This window comes from Zosterops lateralis (assembly GCF_965231275.1).
Source record: "Zosterops lateralis genome assembly, chromosome: 25".
Taxonomy (NCBI): Eukaryota; Metazoa; Chordata; class Aves; order Passeriformes; family Zosteropidae; genus Zosterops; species Zosterops lateralis.
In genome coordinates this window covers 2,657,444-2,677,607 of record NC_139785.1, presented here as the reverse complement: position 1 = coordinate 2,677,607, position 20,164 = coordinate 2,657,444, and the positions used below count along the sequence as shown (strand labels likewise).

Here is a 20,164-nt window from a genome sequence, read left to right as displayed (position 1 = left end):
CCCTATTCCTCATTAAATTCTGCTTTTTTTTTTAATTTTCCTTCCCTCCCACCTTCCCAAAACCACGAGTCCTGTCAAAAAAAAAAAAAACGAAACTGCAGCAAACCACTTTAATACATTAATAAAGACTTATTTTCTTCTTTGCATTTTCCTCAGTTCTCATGACCATATTTTTTCAGCCTGTCCAACAAGATGCTGGTACCAACCATCATCTCCAAGCCACAAGTGCAGCACAGGGCTGCAATTACCCAAAGACAGGAAGCCAAAGAAATCAACTCCTACCCCTCCATCTCCCTGCTCCATGCAATAATTTCCCAGCCAGAACTCGTATTTTCCATCCTTCTCTCTCCCTTTTCCATCCATTATCATTTTTGAAATAACAGAGGGCTCCGTCTCATTGGTTCCTATTTTGAAATGTTTGCCCAGCTCTTCAATTTTCTAGGAATTTCACAAATCAGAAAATGTCAGCTCTGGCCAGAAGAAAATGGGAACCCATAGGGGAGGATGCAGCAGGACCAGGATCAGCTCATATTCTCACTGGATCTTGTCAATCCTTGGGAAAAATCATCAATATTGGGTTTTTTTAACCACTGTGGAATCACAGAGTTAAGGAATCCAGGGGAAAAGGGGCTGTAAATCCAGTTTATTCGTGCCTGAGTGAGAATCACACGCACCAAACCAGCCTCTGCTCAGGGTGTCAAAACACAGATATTTTTAAACTTGGGTTCCAGTCTAAAAATCGAGCATTTCCACATTTTTTTTCCTCCCTAATGCTCTTCATCATCAAGTGAAACACAGATGGGACAATCTGACAGACCAATAAATGGTAATTTACTAAATGATATTTTGGTTAGAACGTTGATATTTCCCATTTCCTTCTCTGTACAGAGCAAATTCACATTTCCCAGCTGCCTTCCCAGTCTACCCTTGGCACCAATTTAAGGGTGTAGGTTGCTTGACAATCATAAAAATACATAAAACATTATAGAGTATTATGTATTATTTTTATATATTTGTGTATTTTATATATTTATTTGTCTTTTACATATTTATGCCTTTTATATATGTATTTGTGTATCATATATATATATATTATATAAATAAATATTTTTGCAAAAAAACCCTCAAATTCATCCATTTCAAATTTTCCTGCAAAATATTTATCTCAAAGTCATTAAAATCAATGAGGAGGAACCAGGAATACAAAAGGAATCTGCTTCAAGGCTTTTTAACTCAGAAGGGACATTTTCAATGCCCTGAAACACAACAATTCTGTTAGTGGCACGAGCACTGGGGAAAAGAAATGCATTTGTACCATAAAACAAGCTTAAAAGGGTCAGAAATGGATATTGCAGCTTCTCTTTGTTATAAAAGAGTCAAACAGACTTTGAAGAATCCAAATGAAATTTCAATCTATCAGGAAAAACATTTAGTATTAAAAAAAAGGACTTTAGGGTAGAATCATGTAAGACTTAACTGCTGTCTGCAAAGTTTTTTTAACTTATGGAAATAATTAACTTTAAAAAAAAACCCAGAATTAATTTTTATTTCTATTTTATCTGCAGTTTTTTTGGGGGGAGAAAGCAACACAATACATCCCTTTCAAGTGCAAAGCAAGGCAGCTGCCAGGAAACAGTGTAAAAACAAGAAAGATTCAGGAATGGAAGCCTCTATCTTGCTTCCTACTCTGATTTCCCAGATTTCCTTCCCCCAGCACGCTCAGGCACAGGACATAATAAGAAAACAATTTGGAGGAGGGGAAAAAGAAAAAAAAAAAAAAAAGAAAAGAAAAATGACCATAAAAAGCAAGAAAGTCTGATGCAATCAGGTTTTTTAGGAGAAATTAGAGAGAGCCAAGAAATGGTGAGGACTGGAAGTGGAATATCAGTGTTTTAAATCCAAGGGGATTTCTGCAGTGCTGGACAACAGCAGGAAAGGAGGATAAGGAAAACCATGGAAAAAATACATAATTGAAAAAGAAATCCACAAACATGGGAAAGATGGGGTGGGAATAAGTAGTGAAAAACTCATTTGAAGAGTTGTCTTTGCTTATTTCGAATAAAGAATAATAAAATGGATGAAAATTGAGTTAAATAAATGCTTCTAAAAACATCACACAAGTTCCAAGCCTGAACATCCCAGGTTTCACTTCCCAGAATTTTGAGATTTTGCTCTTTGCAAAGAGCAGCAATACTGGTCCTCAATATTTTTTATATTGATTAAGGAAATCTTTACTTCTTGCCAAGCTCCTCTTCTCACTCCAATCCCAGCCCTGCCCTGGCCAGGCTGGGCTCTGGTAAATATTGACACAGAATTTCCAGACCTTTCCCCCAGGCCTGGGAAAAGCTGAACTTCCCAGAGCTCCAGAGGGAGGGAGCTGAGCTCTCCCCGAGGAGCTGAGCCTGTGGAAAGAATCCAGGAGAGCTCAGCATCCCGTCCTGCCACTGCTGGAAACACAAAAACTCTCAGCATTCTGGATGTGGGAAGATAATTCAGGCTGGAAGTGTCCAAGGCCAGGCTGGAGTGACCTGGGATAGTGGAAGGTGTCTCTGATTAGCACATTTTATTTTCTTTTTTCTCTGCCAGAGTCAGGATTCAATGCTGGAGGATGATATTTCTTGTTCAGACTCTGATGTTTATTAATTCTCATCTATATTACAAACCATGAGTTTTACACCACTTCAAGCTACAAACTAAAAACGGCCCCTATTTCTGTCTCTACAAGGCCTTTTAAGGATAAACTGTCCAATTATGAAATGACACCTAAATTATTTTTACTTTTAACCCAACAACCAACCACCTGTGGCTCATAATGAAGATTTTTCTATCCAGTTACAAAACACCATCCAGAGCCATGGAGAAGAAGGTGAAAAAGAAGGACTCAGCCTCTGCCCTAAATCCTCCATCTTGCTTTATATATATATATATTACTATATTTTAAAACCTTAATTTCTAAGTTTTCCCCCCTGTGCTATCACACACTTCTATCCAAACCCCACACCCACAATCCCAGGGCTGTCACTCAATTTTGGGAGCCTTTTCCATGGCCTCAGGTCCAATGCAGTGTTTGCTGGAGGTCAGTGCCTGTGAGCACAGAAATCTGGAATTCTCAGTGCCCAGGGGACAAAATCACCTCTGAGGTCCCTCCAAACCCAACCCAGCCTGGGATTCCATTCTGTTATTTGCAGTTTAGCTGGACAGGCCAAACCTCACTCCCAGTTTCTGGGATGTTCAAACAGGGAGGGATGAAAACAATCTGCTCTTGACAAAGAATCCCATTCAGACACCACCAGGATATGGGATAGATCCACACGTGCATTTTTAAGCAGTGAATCCATGACATTATAACACATCAATATTTTATCAGCAAATATTTTATCAATAAATAATAAATAAATGAAGATATATAATGAAGATGTTTTATCCAGCAATAAAAAGCTTGCCAACACATTGTATTAACCCCAAAAATTATCAGTGAGGGAGTGGCTGCCCAGTTCCCCCATCAGAATATCCAAATACTCCACAGAGCTTTATATTACTGACCCTTTTTTTTGGGCTCAGAATGTTCATTTCTCCTATTTTATGTCAAGGAACAAAACCCATCCCACACATCCTAAATAAACAGGAACTAGTAGAAAACTGCTGTGGGATTTTTTTTTTTTTTTTTTTTTTTTTTTTTTTTTTTTTTTTTTTTTTTTTTTTGAGAATGTATAAATACAAAAGTACAGACAAGAAAAAATGTGAGAAATCTGATATATTTCAGCAAGGATTTAGAGTCCACTCAACGACCTCCACCTTTTAGACACATCTGAGAAACACCTGAGATTTTTCAAGCACAAAAAGCTCTGTCAGTACATCCCATAAAAATTCATAAAGGTATTAAGGCACTTTAATAAAGCGTGGGGAATTTTGTATTTTCTTTTCTCCATCAAAAAAGAAAAAAGTCTGTGTGTTGCCTCAAAACCATTTATTGCTCTCACAAACAGCAAAGGAGTAAGAAATTTTCTCTCTGCCTGCTCTGGATACATTTTATGGAAAGCAGGAAACAACAAATGAGTTAATATTTCATCTGAGTGTCTCAGCTCTGCTGGGTTACACCAGTGGAAGGTAAAGAAAGGCACAGCAGTTTCCTCTCAGCAATTTCTGCAAGTCACAGGAGGCAACAACTTAAGGACAGCTTAGGGCAGATCAAGGAATCATTTTCCAAACCCTTCATTACTGCAGCTCCTTCAATTACTGGAATTTCGCTGGAAAAAAACAGAAAACTGAGGTACAGAGACAGGAAATTGTTTCTGCAGTAAAAAAGGAGAACAACAATTGAAGTGGGAATGTTGTCCATTCCACCTTACATCACCACCAGAATTCCTTTTTTAAAAAAAATAAGTGACAGAAGGTTGTGGCACCTTGTGATGTACAGAAAATATCACAGATATTGAGCACATTCAACTTATTTGGGAAGGCAATACACAATGCACAGAACTCCTGCAAACTTTTAATAGAAAAATGCTGTGAAAATACAGAGTTAAGCTGATGTTTTTTAGGATGGAGATGAGAATGCCTCAAGAAAAACCCTCAGTTTTTCATGGGCTGTAGCAGTCACTGAGTGAAACCAGAGGACAGCATCTGCACCATGCCAGGGAAAACTCAAATTAAAGCTGGCACAGGAGAAATTAAAGATTAAATCACCTGCAGAAGTACTACCCACAAATAAAAAACAAGGTGATAGAGACAGGAGAGAAACTGATGGAGCGAGTGGGTGGGAAAATCAACTTTACTGCTGGAGCTGGAACTCAATTTATTATTTAGGATGATTCAGCACCCCAATGCTCTGGACAAAACCCACCTCCGGGGCTGGAGGCGGCTCAGCAAATGCCCAGATCAGCAAAGTCAGGATTAGAGTGGGAACCCAGTGCAGAGTCAATCATTACAGGCCTGAACCGCAGCTCTCTGCTCTTAATGCACCGCTGCACCAACACGCAGCTAAGGGATTTAAAAAACATCAGCCTGAAAAAAAACAAAGAAATTTAAAAAAGGAAAAAAAAAAGAAAAAAAAAAGGAAAAAAAAAAAGAAAAAAAAAAGGGAAAAAAAAGAAAAATAAAGAAAAAAGAAAAAAGGAAAAAAGAAAAAAAAAGGGAGAAAAGGGGGGAGAAAAAGGGGGGAGAAAAAGGGGGGAGAAAAAGGGGGAGAAAAAGGGGGAGAAAAAGGGGGAGAAAAAGGGGGAGAAAAAGGGGGAGAAAAAGGGGGAGAAAAAGGGGGAGAAAAAGGGGGAGAAAAAGGGGGAGAAAAAAGAGAAAAAGAGAGAAAAAAAGAAAAAAGAAAAGAAAAAAAAAAGAAAAAAGGAAAAAGAAAAGAAAAAAAAAAGAAAAGAAAAAAAAAAAAGGAAAAAAAGGAAAAAGAAAAGAAAAAAAAAGAGAATACTGAATCACTGAATCATTAAAACTTCCAGCACAAAATTTTAACTCTGCCCATTCACTGCTAATAGATATCACTGGAGTGATCTAAGCCAAGGAAAGAATTACAGAAAATTATCATTTTCTACTGTGTCACACAACAAGCAGCTGAACAGCTTCCACAGACAGCAATTAAAATGAGAAAGTTCTGGTACAAATATGGGAAATGATTAAAAGACAGATGTAAATCTGCTAAATCTGTGATTTAAAAAAAAAAATCAATCTGCAAAAAGCAAAACATGAAAGATCCTTTCAGTTTCATTGTCTGGCCTGATTTCTGGCATAGGAAAATGGGGTTTGTGGAGCTGCACTTAAAAGGTCACCGAGTTTCCTTCCTTGATCTTGTACCATGAACAATTTTAGAAGGCATTAAACATTTCAGGACAGCCGAGCTAAACAAAATTTTGCTTATCCTGTCATTGAATTGAGTTTGAGCAATTCCAGTAAGTCTGACAAAAAGAAAAAAAAGGAAAAAAAAAAAAAAAGAGGAGAAAAAAAAAAAAGAAAAGGAGGGAAAAGAGAGGGAAAAGAGAGGGAAAAGAGAGGGAAAAGAGAGGGAAAAGAGAGGGAAAAGAGAGGGAAAAGAGAGGGAAAAGAGAGGAAAAAAAAAAAGAGAAAAAAAAGAGAAAAAAAGAGGAAAAAAGAGGAAAAAAGAGGGGGAAAAAAAGAGAAGAAAAAGAGGAAAAAAATAGAGGGGGGAAAAAAGAGGAAAAAAAAAAAGCCCTCCCAAAGCAGCTCCAAAATATAATATTTATGCCAGCCACTAAATGCAAACTTGAGTCCGCGCCAAAACAGCATAAATTAGAGAGAAATAATTATCCTATAGCTGACAATTTGAAAAGAGAGTAGTGAGAGCTGAGGAAACTCCTCTTGCTACGACAAAAATCCATTTCATTCACAGCAAAGTGACCAGAGCTGTTATAACTGTGGGATAATTCAGCCAGAGATAAAAACCACGAGATGATTCCGTGGATTTCACACTCAATACCTTGTTCTGCCTCACTCCAGGGCTGGGAATTGTCAGCAATAAATACTTGCAGCTCTATAAAACTCTATGAACTCCTCGCTATTCGTTGAGAAGCAAAAGAGGGAGGGGCAGAGCTTCAGTTATTCTTTCCAAAGAATTTTGCAGCTCCTTTTTATTTCACCATAAACTTCATCCCAGCCCTGGTTTTACAGAGCAAAACATCAATGGGCTCAAGGACAGGACTGACATCAAAATGTTGACCCCAGAGGCAAGTCAGGACTGGCTTTGTCATTATTCTGTCCCACACCTGCAGCCTCACAGCCCCAAATTCAGAAAGCAGGGAAGAAAAACCCAAGCGGAAATGCAATGTGGCAATACCTGCACTCTGAAAAGGCAGAAATCTTTTTTTGTTTTTAATGCATTAAAACACGCTTTCATTTTCCCCACTTCTTTAGTGCAGCAAAAACACACAAATTTTGACTTCTCAGTGTTTCAAGGGACTGTTAATGAGCCAAACACCAGTTTATCTCCCCCAGATATTGATTTCTGATTCTGTCCTCCAATGAAGAACCCACAGCCTTTTTCAGGGTTCTCCTCCTTCCCCTAAAGCCCAGCACCAAAGGCACACACAGGGAGGAAAAGAAGGTTTCAAACAAAAATCCTTTTGTTTTTAATGCATTAAAACACACTTTCATTTCCCCCACTGCTTCAGTGCAGCAAAAAAACCACAAATTTTGACTTCTCAGTGTTTCAAGGGACTGTTAATGAGCCAAACACCAGTTTACCTCCCCCAGAATTCTCTTTATTTCTGATTCTGTCCTCCAGTAAATAACCCACAGCCTTTTTCAGTGTTCCCCTAAAGCCCAGCACCAAAGGCACACACGGGGAGGAAAATAAGGTTTCAAACCTTGCCAGGAAGTTTTATTGTTTAACTCCAACCCTTCATCTGCTCCTGGTCTGAGATTCCCCAGCAGGAAGGTTCACACAGCTCACTGCACCTCCTTGCTGGTAGCTGATTCACCTGGATTTTTTTATCATTTACTCATCATAGATTTGTCCAGTGCTGGGCACGAGGTGCTTCCTGCTCCTCTGCAGGGGCAGCAGGGCAGAAATGAGGAAAATTTTAACCCAGTGAAAGCTCTCCAGGTAACATTTGACCATCAAACAAACATGAATAATGTGAGCAGTTATTATTTCTGTTTAAGCAGAGCGTGCACTGCTCACCCACAGAAAGCTGGACATGCTGGCTGTTATCAGCTACATCAGAGTCACCCGTGCCTGGAAGGAACCACAACTCTCTCCTTGCTGTCCTGGTAAACTCCTGAATGCCAAAACTTCCTTTCCAATTTCCTCTGGATCAACCAGATGCATCCATCAGCTGTCCACAGCCAGACAACTCACAGCACTAAAAAAATGTTGTGTCATCACCAGAACCAACAGAGCTGAAGGAATTGAGATGGGCCAAACTCCCACATATGCAAGAAATATGTAAATGTAAAAATTAAGCCCTGGCCAGCAGCAGAATGTCAGTGCTGAGTGCTTTAAAACAAAGGGAAATGCAGATTTCTCTCTCAGTTCAGTGAGACAGCTCCTGCCCAGGTATTTTCTGCAGCAGGGAAAGCCCCAGGATGCCAGAGGAGGGTTTTAATCTAAAGCAAACAGCTCCATGTGATGGGAGGAGGGAGAGGGGCAGAGCCCAGGCGGCTCCTGATCCTGCAGGACAAAATTCATTTGCTGCTGGGCATTTCTTCCTGCACGTTTTCATGGAATTGGGAGTCAGATCTGGGAATGTTGCCACCAACCTCAGCACAACTGAGAGAGTATTCCCCAAAATCCCACAGGGAATGAGCTTTGGGGGTATTTGAGTGGGCTCCTCACTGCCATACAGCTCACCATTGTATTTTACATTTATTCTATTAATCTATTCATTTATTTATCCATTTACTGCCATGGCAAAGTGATCCAAATACAATCCGGAGGAGAAGATGAAAAAAATTCACATTTAAATTTACAGTTTAAATAAACTAGTCACGGTCCTTGTTTGAAGTATCCAGAGTCCCTTTGTGCTCATCCCCACAACCAACTACAAACTACCTTTTTTTAAAATTATTTTTATTTAACAAAAAGAAAAAAAGAACAACAAACCCCACCTCACTATTTGCATGTCCTTTGTTATTTTTCTCCCTCTTTGAAATGCTCTTTTGGGGCAAGCTTTTTGATCTAAAAGGCATTTAATTAAACAAAAAGAAAAAAAATGAAGGAAAACTCTAAATCCCTATATACAATCTGTAGCAATATTTATTTGGGGGGAATATATTCACTAAAATTATATATATATATATATATTCCCAGGGATTACAAGGCCAGAATACAGCCAGATTTCCCAATAAAAAACCAGAGAAACCAACTTATTTCAAGTTTCTTTAGTCTTTTTCTGATAGAACCCCCTCAGTATTCCAAGAATCAATTTGGAAAATCTGAAAGGAGACATTTTCTCTGGATATGGAGAGCGACAGATGGAGCAAAAATTTTCAGCACATCCTGAGTTGCTGTGATGTTCCTGTCATGGCTCAGCAGAGCCACCTCCCAGGAGCTGCAGGGCCAGCATGATGATAAAAATTAGATAATAATTTTAAAAATTTAAAAAAAACAAAAAAAAAAAAAAACAAAACAAAACAAAAAAACAAAAAAAAAAAAAAAAAAAAAAACAAAAAAAAAAAAAAAAAAAAAAAAAAGGAGTGGGAAGGGACAGGTTCTTTTTTCATCTGGCTGAATTCCAGGGATAGGATTTTGAGTTTTGCAAGCAGCCCAAAACTCAGCTGTTTCCTCTCCCCCTCCCAGCTAAGTTTAATTCTCTGTTTCTGGGAGAGGGAAGAGCCTCCCCCAGAATGCCTGAGCAGCACCAGGGCCTGTCCCCTCCTCCCTGAGCCCAGAGCCAGGCAAATCCCACCTGCTCTGCCAGGAAAAACGGCTTTTCCTGCCCCAACCCTGGGGCTGTGCCTGCATTACAGGGGACAGAAGGGAGGCCAGGGCAGGGCAGGGCAGGTGCAGGCACCAAGGAACATTGCTGGGTGTCCCTGGGGAGGGTGAGAGCTACAGGGAAAGGGAGGGGAGCTCGGGCTTTGCTGTGCCATACATCCATACAGCTGAAGCTGCACTGGTGAACATCCAAAGTAAACACCACTCCAGCATTTACAGCCAGCACCAACATTCCTGCAGCTTTCCAGGCTGCAAGAAACATGTGCTTGCCTTTTTTTTTTTTTTTTTTTTTTTTTTTTCTTTCTCAGTATTTCACCCTCACAGCAATTTCCATGAGGTGAGTGACCTGAGTGTAAAACTTGGGGCTCTCAGCTGTGCTCAAAGGGGGCTGCTTTGAATATTTATCAATTCCAGCTGGTATCAAACTCTTACACCAAGATACTGAAGTATCTCAACCTGTGATCCAGAGATATCTAGATGGATAATCCAGGTATGTCTAGGGAGTAATGATGTAGAGAGTTCTGCTCTTTTAGATCATTATTTCCAAAGTATTGCAATAATGAAGTAAGTAGGCATTATTTGCCTTTGCAATAATAAAGTAAAGGCATTATTTGCCTTTACTGCTGACGGTTTATTCACCTGCGCAGGTGCTGAACCATCAGCAATAGAGGCAAATGAAAATCTGGGCTTTTGACACATCCTCCCAAAGCACAGAGAAGCCCAGAGCAGCTGGGGAGGGCTCCCCAGAGCACCTTCCAGGGCAGAGCGAGGGAGGCTGCTGGCTTTGCTCAGATCAGATCTGTGCCCACAGGAACCACTTCCCCTCCCCAGACCGCAGGGCCTGCGCAGGGCAAACCACAGCCCATCTGACAGGCTGCAGAACACACTGCCAGCTGCAGCACCAGAGATCTCCTTTTATCCCTAGCACAAGAGGATTCCCCCCCATCCTCACTTTTAGGATATAAATTTGCTCTCCTCCGCTGCAGTTCCCCCTGGATGTTTGCCAGGGCTGATGCTGCTGCCTCAGTCAGGATGGAGTCTGCAGCAGCAGGGAAAATCCCTCTTTTAAATCCCCACAACAGCAGCTCGCTTTTGGCTGAGGTCACTGCCTCATTTAGGACATCACATAATTAGAATTTTTCAAAAGCAGGAGGGAGGGGGGAAAAAATCCTATGGACACGGAGCAGAAAACAACACTGGCTTGTAATTATTCTATAAATTTTTGCTCCATCTGTCACTCTCCATATCCAGAGAAGATGGCTCCTTCAGATTTCCCAAACTGATTCTTGGAATACCGATGGAGTTTTGATCAGAAAAAGTCTAAAGAAACTTGAAGTTTACACTTGAAATAAGTTGGTGTCCTGGCTTGTAGAAGCAGCAGCTCTGAAAGGCACTGAGCAGAGGAAGACGAATTATCAGGACAAATCCAACAGTGCCAAGGGGACCTGCTGTCCCTGGTGGAGCCAGGCAGGGACTCCCAGGCAGGGAATGTGTCCCCCCAGCCCTGCAGAGCACACTGAGCTGGATCCCAGCCCTGTCAGGCCCTTGTGGCTGCCAGCAGCAGGTCCTGGCCCTGCCCTGTGCCTGCAGAGCTGGGGGCAGGCAGGAAACCTCTCCCCTATCTGGCAGCTGCCACCAGCTCCCTCATTTCTGTCCCTCTCACTCACTTCCTATCGATTTCTCCTGTCTCACGCTGCAGCTTTTTCCTATTTCCTCTCTCTGCTCGCTCGTTATGGCTTCCCCCCCTCCTTTCATTCTCTGCCCTTCCACGTTTTCCATCACTTTTTTTTTTCTGGCAGCTTTGATGTCTTTGATGCCTCTTTTGCATCTGGGCACAGCAGAAAGGCAGCGGTGCCTCTGTGGCACCCAGAGGAGACGCCTTGTCTGAAGTGCTGCCAAGGAGCTGCACCAACAGCCACTATCATAACAGGCTAAAAAAGACTTTGAGGCAGCCATCAGATGCTCCAGGTGAGCCTGCAGGTTGAAGCTTGTATATTTATGGGAGTGGTGGACTCGCAGTCCTTCGCCTGTCTCACATCGGTCTGGGGCGTTATTAAACTCATGGGGCTTTTCCTCTGCATTGGGAAATGCTTGGGCAGGTCAATCCAGGTCCCACATAAGTTTTCCAGCCCCTCTCCAGAACCTCAGGACTCTAGGAAAGAGTGTTTAACTCTTCTTAGGTTCTGACTGCACTGGGGAAGTCACCCAGGACTCTGTGTGATACCACAAACCAGCATCCACAGCCTGCAAATAAATTCAGGACCAGCTTCTCACACAAATAAGAGTAAATAGTGCTGCTACCCACAGAGTCAATAAGGAACAGCACATGAATAAAATTCAGATTCCCACCAATAGCTCTGAAAATTTCCAAAAACACCTGAATAAAATTCAGATTCCCACCAATAGCTCTGAAAATTTCCAAAACATGTTTCAAGAGCTCAGGAGTAAAACCAAGTTTGAGTTTTGCAGCCACAGTTCTTGTGCCAGCTGAGAACAACCCAGAGCTGCCAGAACGTGGACATTCTCTCTTAGGTTTTTTAGCATCAACATTTCAACTTTGTACCACCAAGAGAGGCCCTGCTGCTTAATTCACACAGTTCAGCTTTTACCCAACCCTGCTCCCCGCCCATAAAAAGTTTATTTTTTGGAAGAGCTGAGCCCCCAGTGCCACGTCCAGGCCATCACACCAGGGACTGACAGGACAATGTCCCACACCACACCAGAATTATTCCAAATACACAAACCTGTGCTGGGATCTTTCCCACCTCAGGAAGGGCTCCTCTCATCTGCTTTCCCAGCACCACAGCAATTCCATGAAACTCCTTTTGCCACTGAACGTCCCCATGGCAGGAGACCTTTCAGCCTTGTCAAAACAGAGCTTAAAATAGCCCCCCACAGGATCACATCGAAGTGTTTGCCAACAAATGTAAACAGCACCGTTTCTTATTTACCACGGGGCTCTGCAAGAAAAAGGTTCCTGCCCGTGGGCCTCAGAAGTCAAACAGACACAACACTGAAAATCCTCAAGGAAAGGATGCGGGGTGATAACAAACCATCCAGCCCATTTGTGAATGTCACAGCCTGAACACTGTTTGTTTGGCTTTTGCTATTTATACTCCTGCTTACATCTGAAACATAAGGACGCTGTTTTTTCCTGTCGTTTTAATGTATTTATTTTTGCGTGTTTTCTTTTCAAAGAAAAAAATGAGTAAACGTTGCTCCTTCCTGTCTTTTTCTGTTTCTATTTTGTATGTATCCTGCTTTGGATTTTATCCCTTTTGCATTCTTAATCAAACACTGCATGTTTTACATCCCTTTTTACATTACTAATTCCCTTGCTGTCCTTATTTTAAGCCTTCTCTTCTGATGTTGAGATGTTACCAACATCCAGGCTCCTGACCCTCAGTTGAATCAAGCTGAGACACGAACTAAGACTTTTATTCTTTAAACCTACTAATTATCCACAGAACGCAGCATCACCTACCTGAAAAATACGCATTTAAGTCTATTTTCTCTTAGTGCTATTGACATCTCTTGCACAGGAAGATCTGCTTATCTCAAAGCAGATAAAATATCAGGGGGAGTGCTCGGGCAGAGGAATATCTGGAATGCTACAAGAAGCATTTTTTTACAGCAACTCACCCACTAGAAACTGGAAGATAATAAAATGGGATTCATTAATAAATCTCTAATTTTCAGAGGGAAGGAAGAGGCATTCAAGGAGAAACCTGGAGGAGAAAAGCTCCAGGCAAGAGGCTGAGTTTATCTCTGAGGCAGCACAGCCAAAATACCTCCCCGGTGACCCAAAGGACCACCTCGAGGTGGAGTGGAGAATTCAGCCTCCAGACCAAAGCAAACATTGCTCCTCTCTGAGACACTCTGCACAGCTACAGGGCTGCCCAGGTGGGGGTGAGAATTAAAACCATGAGGGGTAAAGGATGCCACCCAAAATACTACAGGAAAAATGGAAAAACAGGAGTTAATGTCAAAAATCCTGTTGGTTACACTCCAAAGCTTCCTAAAAAAACAGAAGCAGTCACTGAAGCGACTTAAATTCTTTAGATACAAATTCACTGGGAGACCCCAGTGCAGGAAATAACCAAATAATCCTGGTGTCTAGCCATGAAATATGGAAAATAACTGGTACAGGTGTCTGTACCACCTTCCCCAGGCAAATTCACCAATGTCCTGTAAAGACTTAAGATGAACAGCCAAAATCTCCAAAGCCTAAATCACTGCTCCTACAACAAAACACCACTTCTACACTAACCATCACTTCTACAAAACCAGCACTTTGACAAGGAGGTCCAGAGCAGTTGTGAGAGGGAACAGAAGACTCTTTGATTTCCAGCAGCACGACTGTGGTCACTGCTGCCACCCTGCAGGACCAGGGAACTCTCCTCCCACACAGGCCACAAAGTCAAAGGACACCAGTGAACACCCACAAATCCCACCAGTGACCTCAGCAAAGTCCTGCTCCAAACTGCAGGAGTTTCTTTCTTTCCTCCTTCTCAAGCACCTCCAGCCAGGACAGCACTGAGAAATATTTTTTTGCTGCTGAATTCCTGTGCATGTGGACCAGAATTTTGAAAATCTAAAATTGAAGGAGCCAACATGCCACTGCCTTCCCTATCCATCCATTTGAAATGTTAAAATGCCATTAACAGGAGTTCTGTGCACAGGGGAGAATTATACAATTGGGCTCAGAGATGAAATATCATTCCTGCCTCCACCCAAATAATCACAACGCCCACAGCTCTACTCAAAACTAGAAAATCAAGCTCACCTCAAGCTCCTGTCTCCAGTAAAAGCCCTAATAAACTATGCAACATGAAGTGGCAGCATTTGTGTCCCAGCCAGCAGTAAACACCCCAGCCATTCCTCTCCTCTGCCAGCCCCGAGAACAGCGAAATAAAACGTGAATTTATGCACAGACTCTGTCAACTGTTAATTTCCAAACACAGCCGAGGCACAGGGATGAAAAGCCCCACGCAAAGACTGCTATTCTTTTTAATCCTCAGATGTCATGCTGCAGCCCGTTCTCCATAAATATTGGATTTTACAAACTCTACTGATGAAAAAAAAAAACATGATAATGGCATCTGACCAGTCAGTAATGCTAAGGAGTGACTTTCTGTGCAGTTCTCACCCTGCTGGAAGAAATGAAACCCTTCTTCCCCCAACCACACAATCCAAGAATTCCCAATTACTACAGGCCCTTCCAAAGAGCCAAACACAGGGAAAGTGCATCTCAGGCAGATAAGAAACAATTAGAGTCTATTTTAATACCAAGTCAGGAGCAAATCACCAATTAAAACTTCTCGAGGGTAATTACGTGTAAATTCTACCTCTGCTGTTTTCCAATCATAGCAACAGAAACTACAGCAGGGTTATAAATAAAACTCATTTGCAAGCAACTGCAGAGAGGAGTCACCAGCTCCTCAGAGAAGGTCCTGCTGGAGCAAGAGCCTCCTTTCTTTTATTGGCCTTTAATAAACAGAAAAGAAACATAAAGCAAGTCCTGCAGCAGCCGTGCAGTTGCTCAACCCCGAAGCGCCTTTGGAATGGTGACAGGAAGAAAAATACAGTTAAAACTCTGAGAGAAAAAAAAAAAAAAAATTAACGGCACACAAATGTTTCTTTAGTGTCATAACAGGATACAGCCGAGCTCGGGCCGGGCCGTGGTGGCCAAGCAGAGGCTGGAAATGGCCGAATTTCAGGATTTGGGGCCGGCCCCAGCGTGGCCTTGGGAAGAATAAAGGCCTTATCTCAGCTGGCCATGTGTGGCCGGCCGTGCTCAGAGCACACAGCAACGCCCAGGGCTCCAGTGGGCACTCTGCAGCAGGAACAGGAAAACTCCTCCAACAAACACTGCCTGGCCACAGATCAGCCCCAAAGTCTGCTATCTCCTCTGCCAAAACCAGCACCCAGCAATGAAAATCCAACCCGGCACCAGCGACAGGCCAAAAATTGATTTTTTTTTTTAGGTTAAAAGATCTCAGCTAAAAAATCTCGGCTAAATCCAGAGCTGGATGAAGCTCAGCCAGCTGACTGATCTTAGATACCTTCAGGATAAGAAAGGTCCCCTCGATGTGCAGATTTCCTTCCACTAATGACCAAGTCGAGCCAGATGAGCAGCTCAGGGGTGTTCACCTCAAAGTCTTACTAAGCCCAGCGAGATAAATGCCACCTTAGGAGGCCTCTGGACAAATACAGCTTGGCTGCGAGAGGATTAGATGAAGAGGGTGTAGATGTTTACAAACATAAAGGAGCAGAGCAATAAGGCTGGAGATGAAGAGTTTGATACAGTCCAATGGGCACCAGGACTATGGAAAAAAAAAAGGAGCTGACAAAGTAAAAGAACATCCTGAGGGAAAGAAGGGGAAGTTAAATCAGTGTTTAACTCTCTCAAACCATCAGCAGCCGTGCAAGGCACCATGGCTGTCCAGGAGAATGTTTTGCTGATGTGATTTTAAGCCTCAAGTGCTGTGTCAGGAGATGATTTTTTGTCTGGCTGCACCTTTTAGGTGCTCCCCTAAATGCAGAGTATGTGAGGAGCCCTCCACAAACTGTGTAATCACTCTCAGGGGTCTTTAATACTTGCTCTGCATTTTTTGTTTAATGCCTGGTGTTCCCCCAGGCACCCACTGCCCTCCAGACTTGAAAAAAAGACACCAGAAAATGATGCTGCTGCTTTGGGAGTCCTGATAACAGAATCTGAGCATAACCACTACCAAAATTAACTGGGGTAAGGTTTAGTGCACAGAGAGAGTGAGCCCAGACACATTCAGATATGAACTGGCCTGACTGTGTTTCAGCAGTGCCAGACACTAAAATCCATTCAACTTTTCCTGGGAAAGGGAACAAAAATAAAAGAAGGAAAAAAAAAAAAAAAAAAAGAGAGAGGGGGCTTAATAAAAACATCATGTATCATCCTGACACCAGAACAGCATTAGACATGGCCATTCATACACTCCTAATTTATATATTTAATGGTAATCATGACATCATCAACAAAAACAAGAGATAAAATATGTCAAGGATGAGACAGGAGCAGCCTGGACAAGGGAAATGTGACAGCTGTCAAATCACTACCACCTTCAACTGAAGGGATACTAAAGGAAATATCTGCTGCCTGTAATGTGGATTTAGGCAGCTCTATATGTGCAAAATGCAAATATGTAAAGCTAATATGGAGAAAAATCCAGGCCCAAGCCACCCTATTATACTCCTAATACCATCTGGCACAGACACAAGCTGGGTTTCCCTGGTTTAAGGCAATTCCCATCCCAATCCCACCCAGGGCTGGTGATTGACAAACACAAAGAGAACTGAACATGTCAGATCATTTATACCACATACATCTAATGACAGTGGCAGCACCAACATTATTTATATTGCACCTGCTTTACATTCCAGGCTGAAGAGGCAGATTGAAGGAGGCAACACAGAGACTCCCTGGGCCTCAAGGGAAAGGGGAATGAATGTTCTGTAGGGATGAGAGAAATCAAAAACCATCCCCTCCAAACCTTGCACAGTGCTGGGGAGGAACAGGAACGGCAGAGATGGGAACAAACACCACCAACCACCACGTCTGGGGTTGTGCTGAAAGGTTCAGCCAGGGAATAAATCAGGGAATCATCAGAGAACCCCAGAATGGTTTGGGATTAAATGATCTTTGATTAAAGATCATCACATTCCCATCCCCCTGCCATGGGCAGGGACACTTTCCACTGTCCCAGGGTGCTCCAGCCTGGCCTTGGACACTCCCAGGGATCCAGGGGATCTCTGTCACCACCTCACAGGGAACAACTCTGCCCTAATAACCAATCTAACCCTGCTCTGAGTCTGAAACCATTCCCCCCTGTCCTGTCACGCCAGGCCTTTTAAAATAACCTCTCTCCATCTTCCCTGTAGGTTCCTTCAGGTCCTGGCAGGCCACAATTAGATCACCCCAAAGCTCCTGTCCTCCTGGGCTCAATCATGACTCTGTACCCCAGAGCTGGGGCTAGAGGTGAAAAACAGTGACAAGAAGAGATCCAGTTTCCCCACATTCCCCAGACATCCCAGAAATCTGAGGGCTGTGGAAACAGCTCCTCACCTGACATTAAAAGCCTTTTGATCCAAACCCTTAATGGAACACCAAACAGAAACATCCTCCTGACATGACTGAGAGCAAAAGGAAATGAGACTTTTTTTTTTTTGTCTCCGCTGCATCTTCAATTTGGCTGCCCCAATTCAATAATGGAAAGTATTTTGTTTTACTAACAAGTAAATTAAATTCCCTGTTCTCGTGCTTTTCCTTTCCATGCATCACTCAGCTGCTGCTTGGTATGAAAATCCTGTCGTTCTTTTTTTTGATATCATGCAACTGCCACAAGACATATGGCCTGAAGTACGTAACAAAATCCTCACAAATCCACTGAAATGCCTTTTTACTGTCACTGCCTTGCCTGGTACAGAGAAAAACATCCTGCAACTCAAGAGAAAGACTCAAAAGAGAAAATTTTGCTAGTATAAGCTATAAAATTAATGGCCAAGATTTAATACTCTGTGAACAGTTGTGAACACAGATTGTACACAAATCTGAGCTGTCAGGCTGTGCTGTCTGTGAGGACCTGTGGAGCCACAAAAAATAATGGGATTAAGTGAGAACTACTCAGTGTCTTTCCTGTCCATACCTGGAGCCCAGAATTGGTGAGCTCAGGCACCCCAAAGTATCAGTGCCCTGCCCCAGCCCCAGCCTTGCTGCTGAGCCAGAACTGCCTTTGCCACACACATTCACATCTCAACCACCAGACAGGAGAAAGTTACAATAAGATACATAAAGCGGGGTTTTTTTACAACATATAGTGACAGAAAAAGATATCTTTTCTTCTCATAAAAAAAAAAAATCTGACGACACTTATTCCACTCATGTTGAGATGTTTCCTACTTGACTTTTTTTTCTTTTTTTTTTCCCATTCCTCTGAAACATCCCAGAAGAAAGAAGAGGTAATGAGAACTCCAAACGGGAGAAGTCCAAAGGCAATGAGAACTCCAAACGAGAGAAGTCCAAAGGCACCTGCAGAGCAGCCCAGGGCCCGAGCAGGTCTCCAGAGGCTCTCCTGCCCAGGTAGACACAAGCAGACATTCCTGCCTGTCAACTCTCCCTCCTGCCTCACCTGGAGTGACCTCCCTGCAGCACTTGACCCAAGGAGACCCAAGTGCATCCTCGACACGCTCTCTGAGCTCAGGCTTGAGCTGGATCCTGAATTCTGGTGGTTTCTGCTGCTCGAACTCCTTTCAGGAGCAGTTGCTGTCGGTGTTCCCTGCAGCAGAGCCGTCCTGGAGCTGAGTTACCACCCCTGGCTCTGCACAGTCAGCCTGGCAGGCCCGAAAGCTGCTGGACCTGAAATACTCCGCTTTCAAAGTGAACCCAGTCGCTTTGACAGTCAAGACACCCTCTGATTTAATCCTGCTTTTCTCATCCCGTCTGTCACTGAAGCCGGGACACAAAGTACACGAGTTCTGCGAATATTCACACTTCAAAAAAAGAAAAGTAAAAAAAAAAAATAAAATCAAGGAATCTGATGTTATACTGACCTGTCCGTGATTGTGGACTGTGTGCCACTCATTGGAGCCTTTGGCAAGAAGTCGTATTATCCAATTTACATTTTACCCTTATTGCAGGAATGGGAAGGAGGCTCTGCCCTGCTCAGGATCCAGCCTGGCTCCACCAGCGGCGTGCACAGGGGACACACTCAGTTCAAGGGCAGGAGAAAGGAGCGAAAAAACAACAACAACAAAAAAAACCAAACCCAAATCCAAAACAACTCCAAAACTCTTCTCTTGCAGTCACCCGGAATATCCAAACCACGGAAGTGGGGCGGATAAAGAAAAAAAAAAAAAAAAAAAAAAAAAAAAAAAAAAAAAAAAAAAAAAAAAGAGAAACGACAAAACAACCTCGGTGGGCTCCGCGGAGGGAGGAAAAAATAAAAAAGGCGAAGCTGTTGAGGGGCGCAGGCGGAGCGCAGGGGGGCCCGTTCCGGAGGGCTCAGCGGCGCTCGGGGGGCGGGCGGCGCTCCCCGCCCGCGGCCGGGCCCGGGCCCATCCCCATCCCCATCCCCAGCCCCGCTGCCCGCCCGCCCCGACCCCCGCCCGTGCAGCGCCCCAGGGGCTCGGGCAGGGCAGGGCAGGGCCAGGCGGCCGCCTCTAGGCCCGCGGCTCCATCCCCCGCCGCTCCGCCTCTCGCTCCGGCCCGGGACCCAGCGGGGCGCTGACGGGGCTGCCTCAGCTCCGCTCTCTCTTTATCCGCGCTCTGGCCGCTCCGGGCCGAGTGTGGCCGCGTCCCGGCCCCGCCGCGCTGCTCGCCCGGCCCCGGTGGCGCTGCAGGAGAGGCGGGAGCGGCCTGTCCTGTCCCGGGAGGCTGCGCCGAGCCGAGCCGGGCCGGGCCCGCCCCTCCCCGGCGCCTCCGGGGGGCTCCTGCCGCCGGCCCCGCCCCAGCCCGCCGGATCCCTCCGCCGGCCGCCTCCTCTTCCTCTGCTTCCCTCCTCCCTCTCCTTCCCTGCCCCGCTTTCCCCTCCTTCTCCCCCTCCTCCTGCTTTCCTCCTCCCTCTGTGTCCCCGCTCCTCTTTCCCCTCCTTCTCCCCCTCCTCCCCCTCCTCCTCCCTCACAGCCCTTCCCCCGGTGGCTGCCGAGGCCTTTTCCCTTCGGGAAGCCTTTTCCAGACCCGCGGGGTGTTTCCTTCTCTTCCCGTCTCCTCCCTCCCCCTGTGTCCCTGCCCGA

The 20,164-nt window shown here is 44.0% G+C and overlaps 1 protein-coding gene across 2 annotated transcripts in view; it reads right to left on the bottom strand.

The window, feature by feature from the left end:
* ARHGEF12 (Rho guanine nucleotide exchange factor 12) overlaps positions 1–19,915 on the bottom strand; it is an 80,897-nt gene extending 60,982 nt beyond the window's left edge. Inside the window, exon 1 of one of the 2 annotated variants that reach the window (XM_083877857.1) lies at positions 18,983–19,915. In XM_083877857.1, the coding sequence (XP_083733983.1) occupies positions 18,983–19,014 (32 nt within the window). In that variant the 5' untranslated portion in view covers positions 19,015–19,915. The remainder of the gene's footprint in view (positions 1–18,982) is intronic. The other variant, XM_083877856.1, reaches the window with a different exon arrangement.
* Between the last annotated feature and the right edge of the window lie 249 nt (positions 19,916–20,164).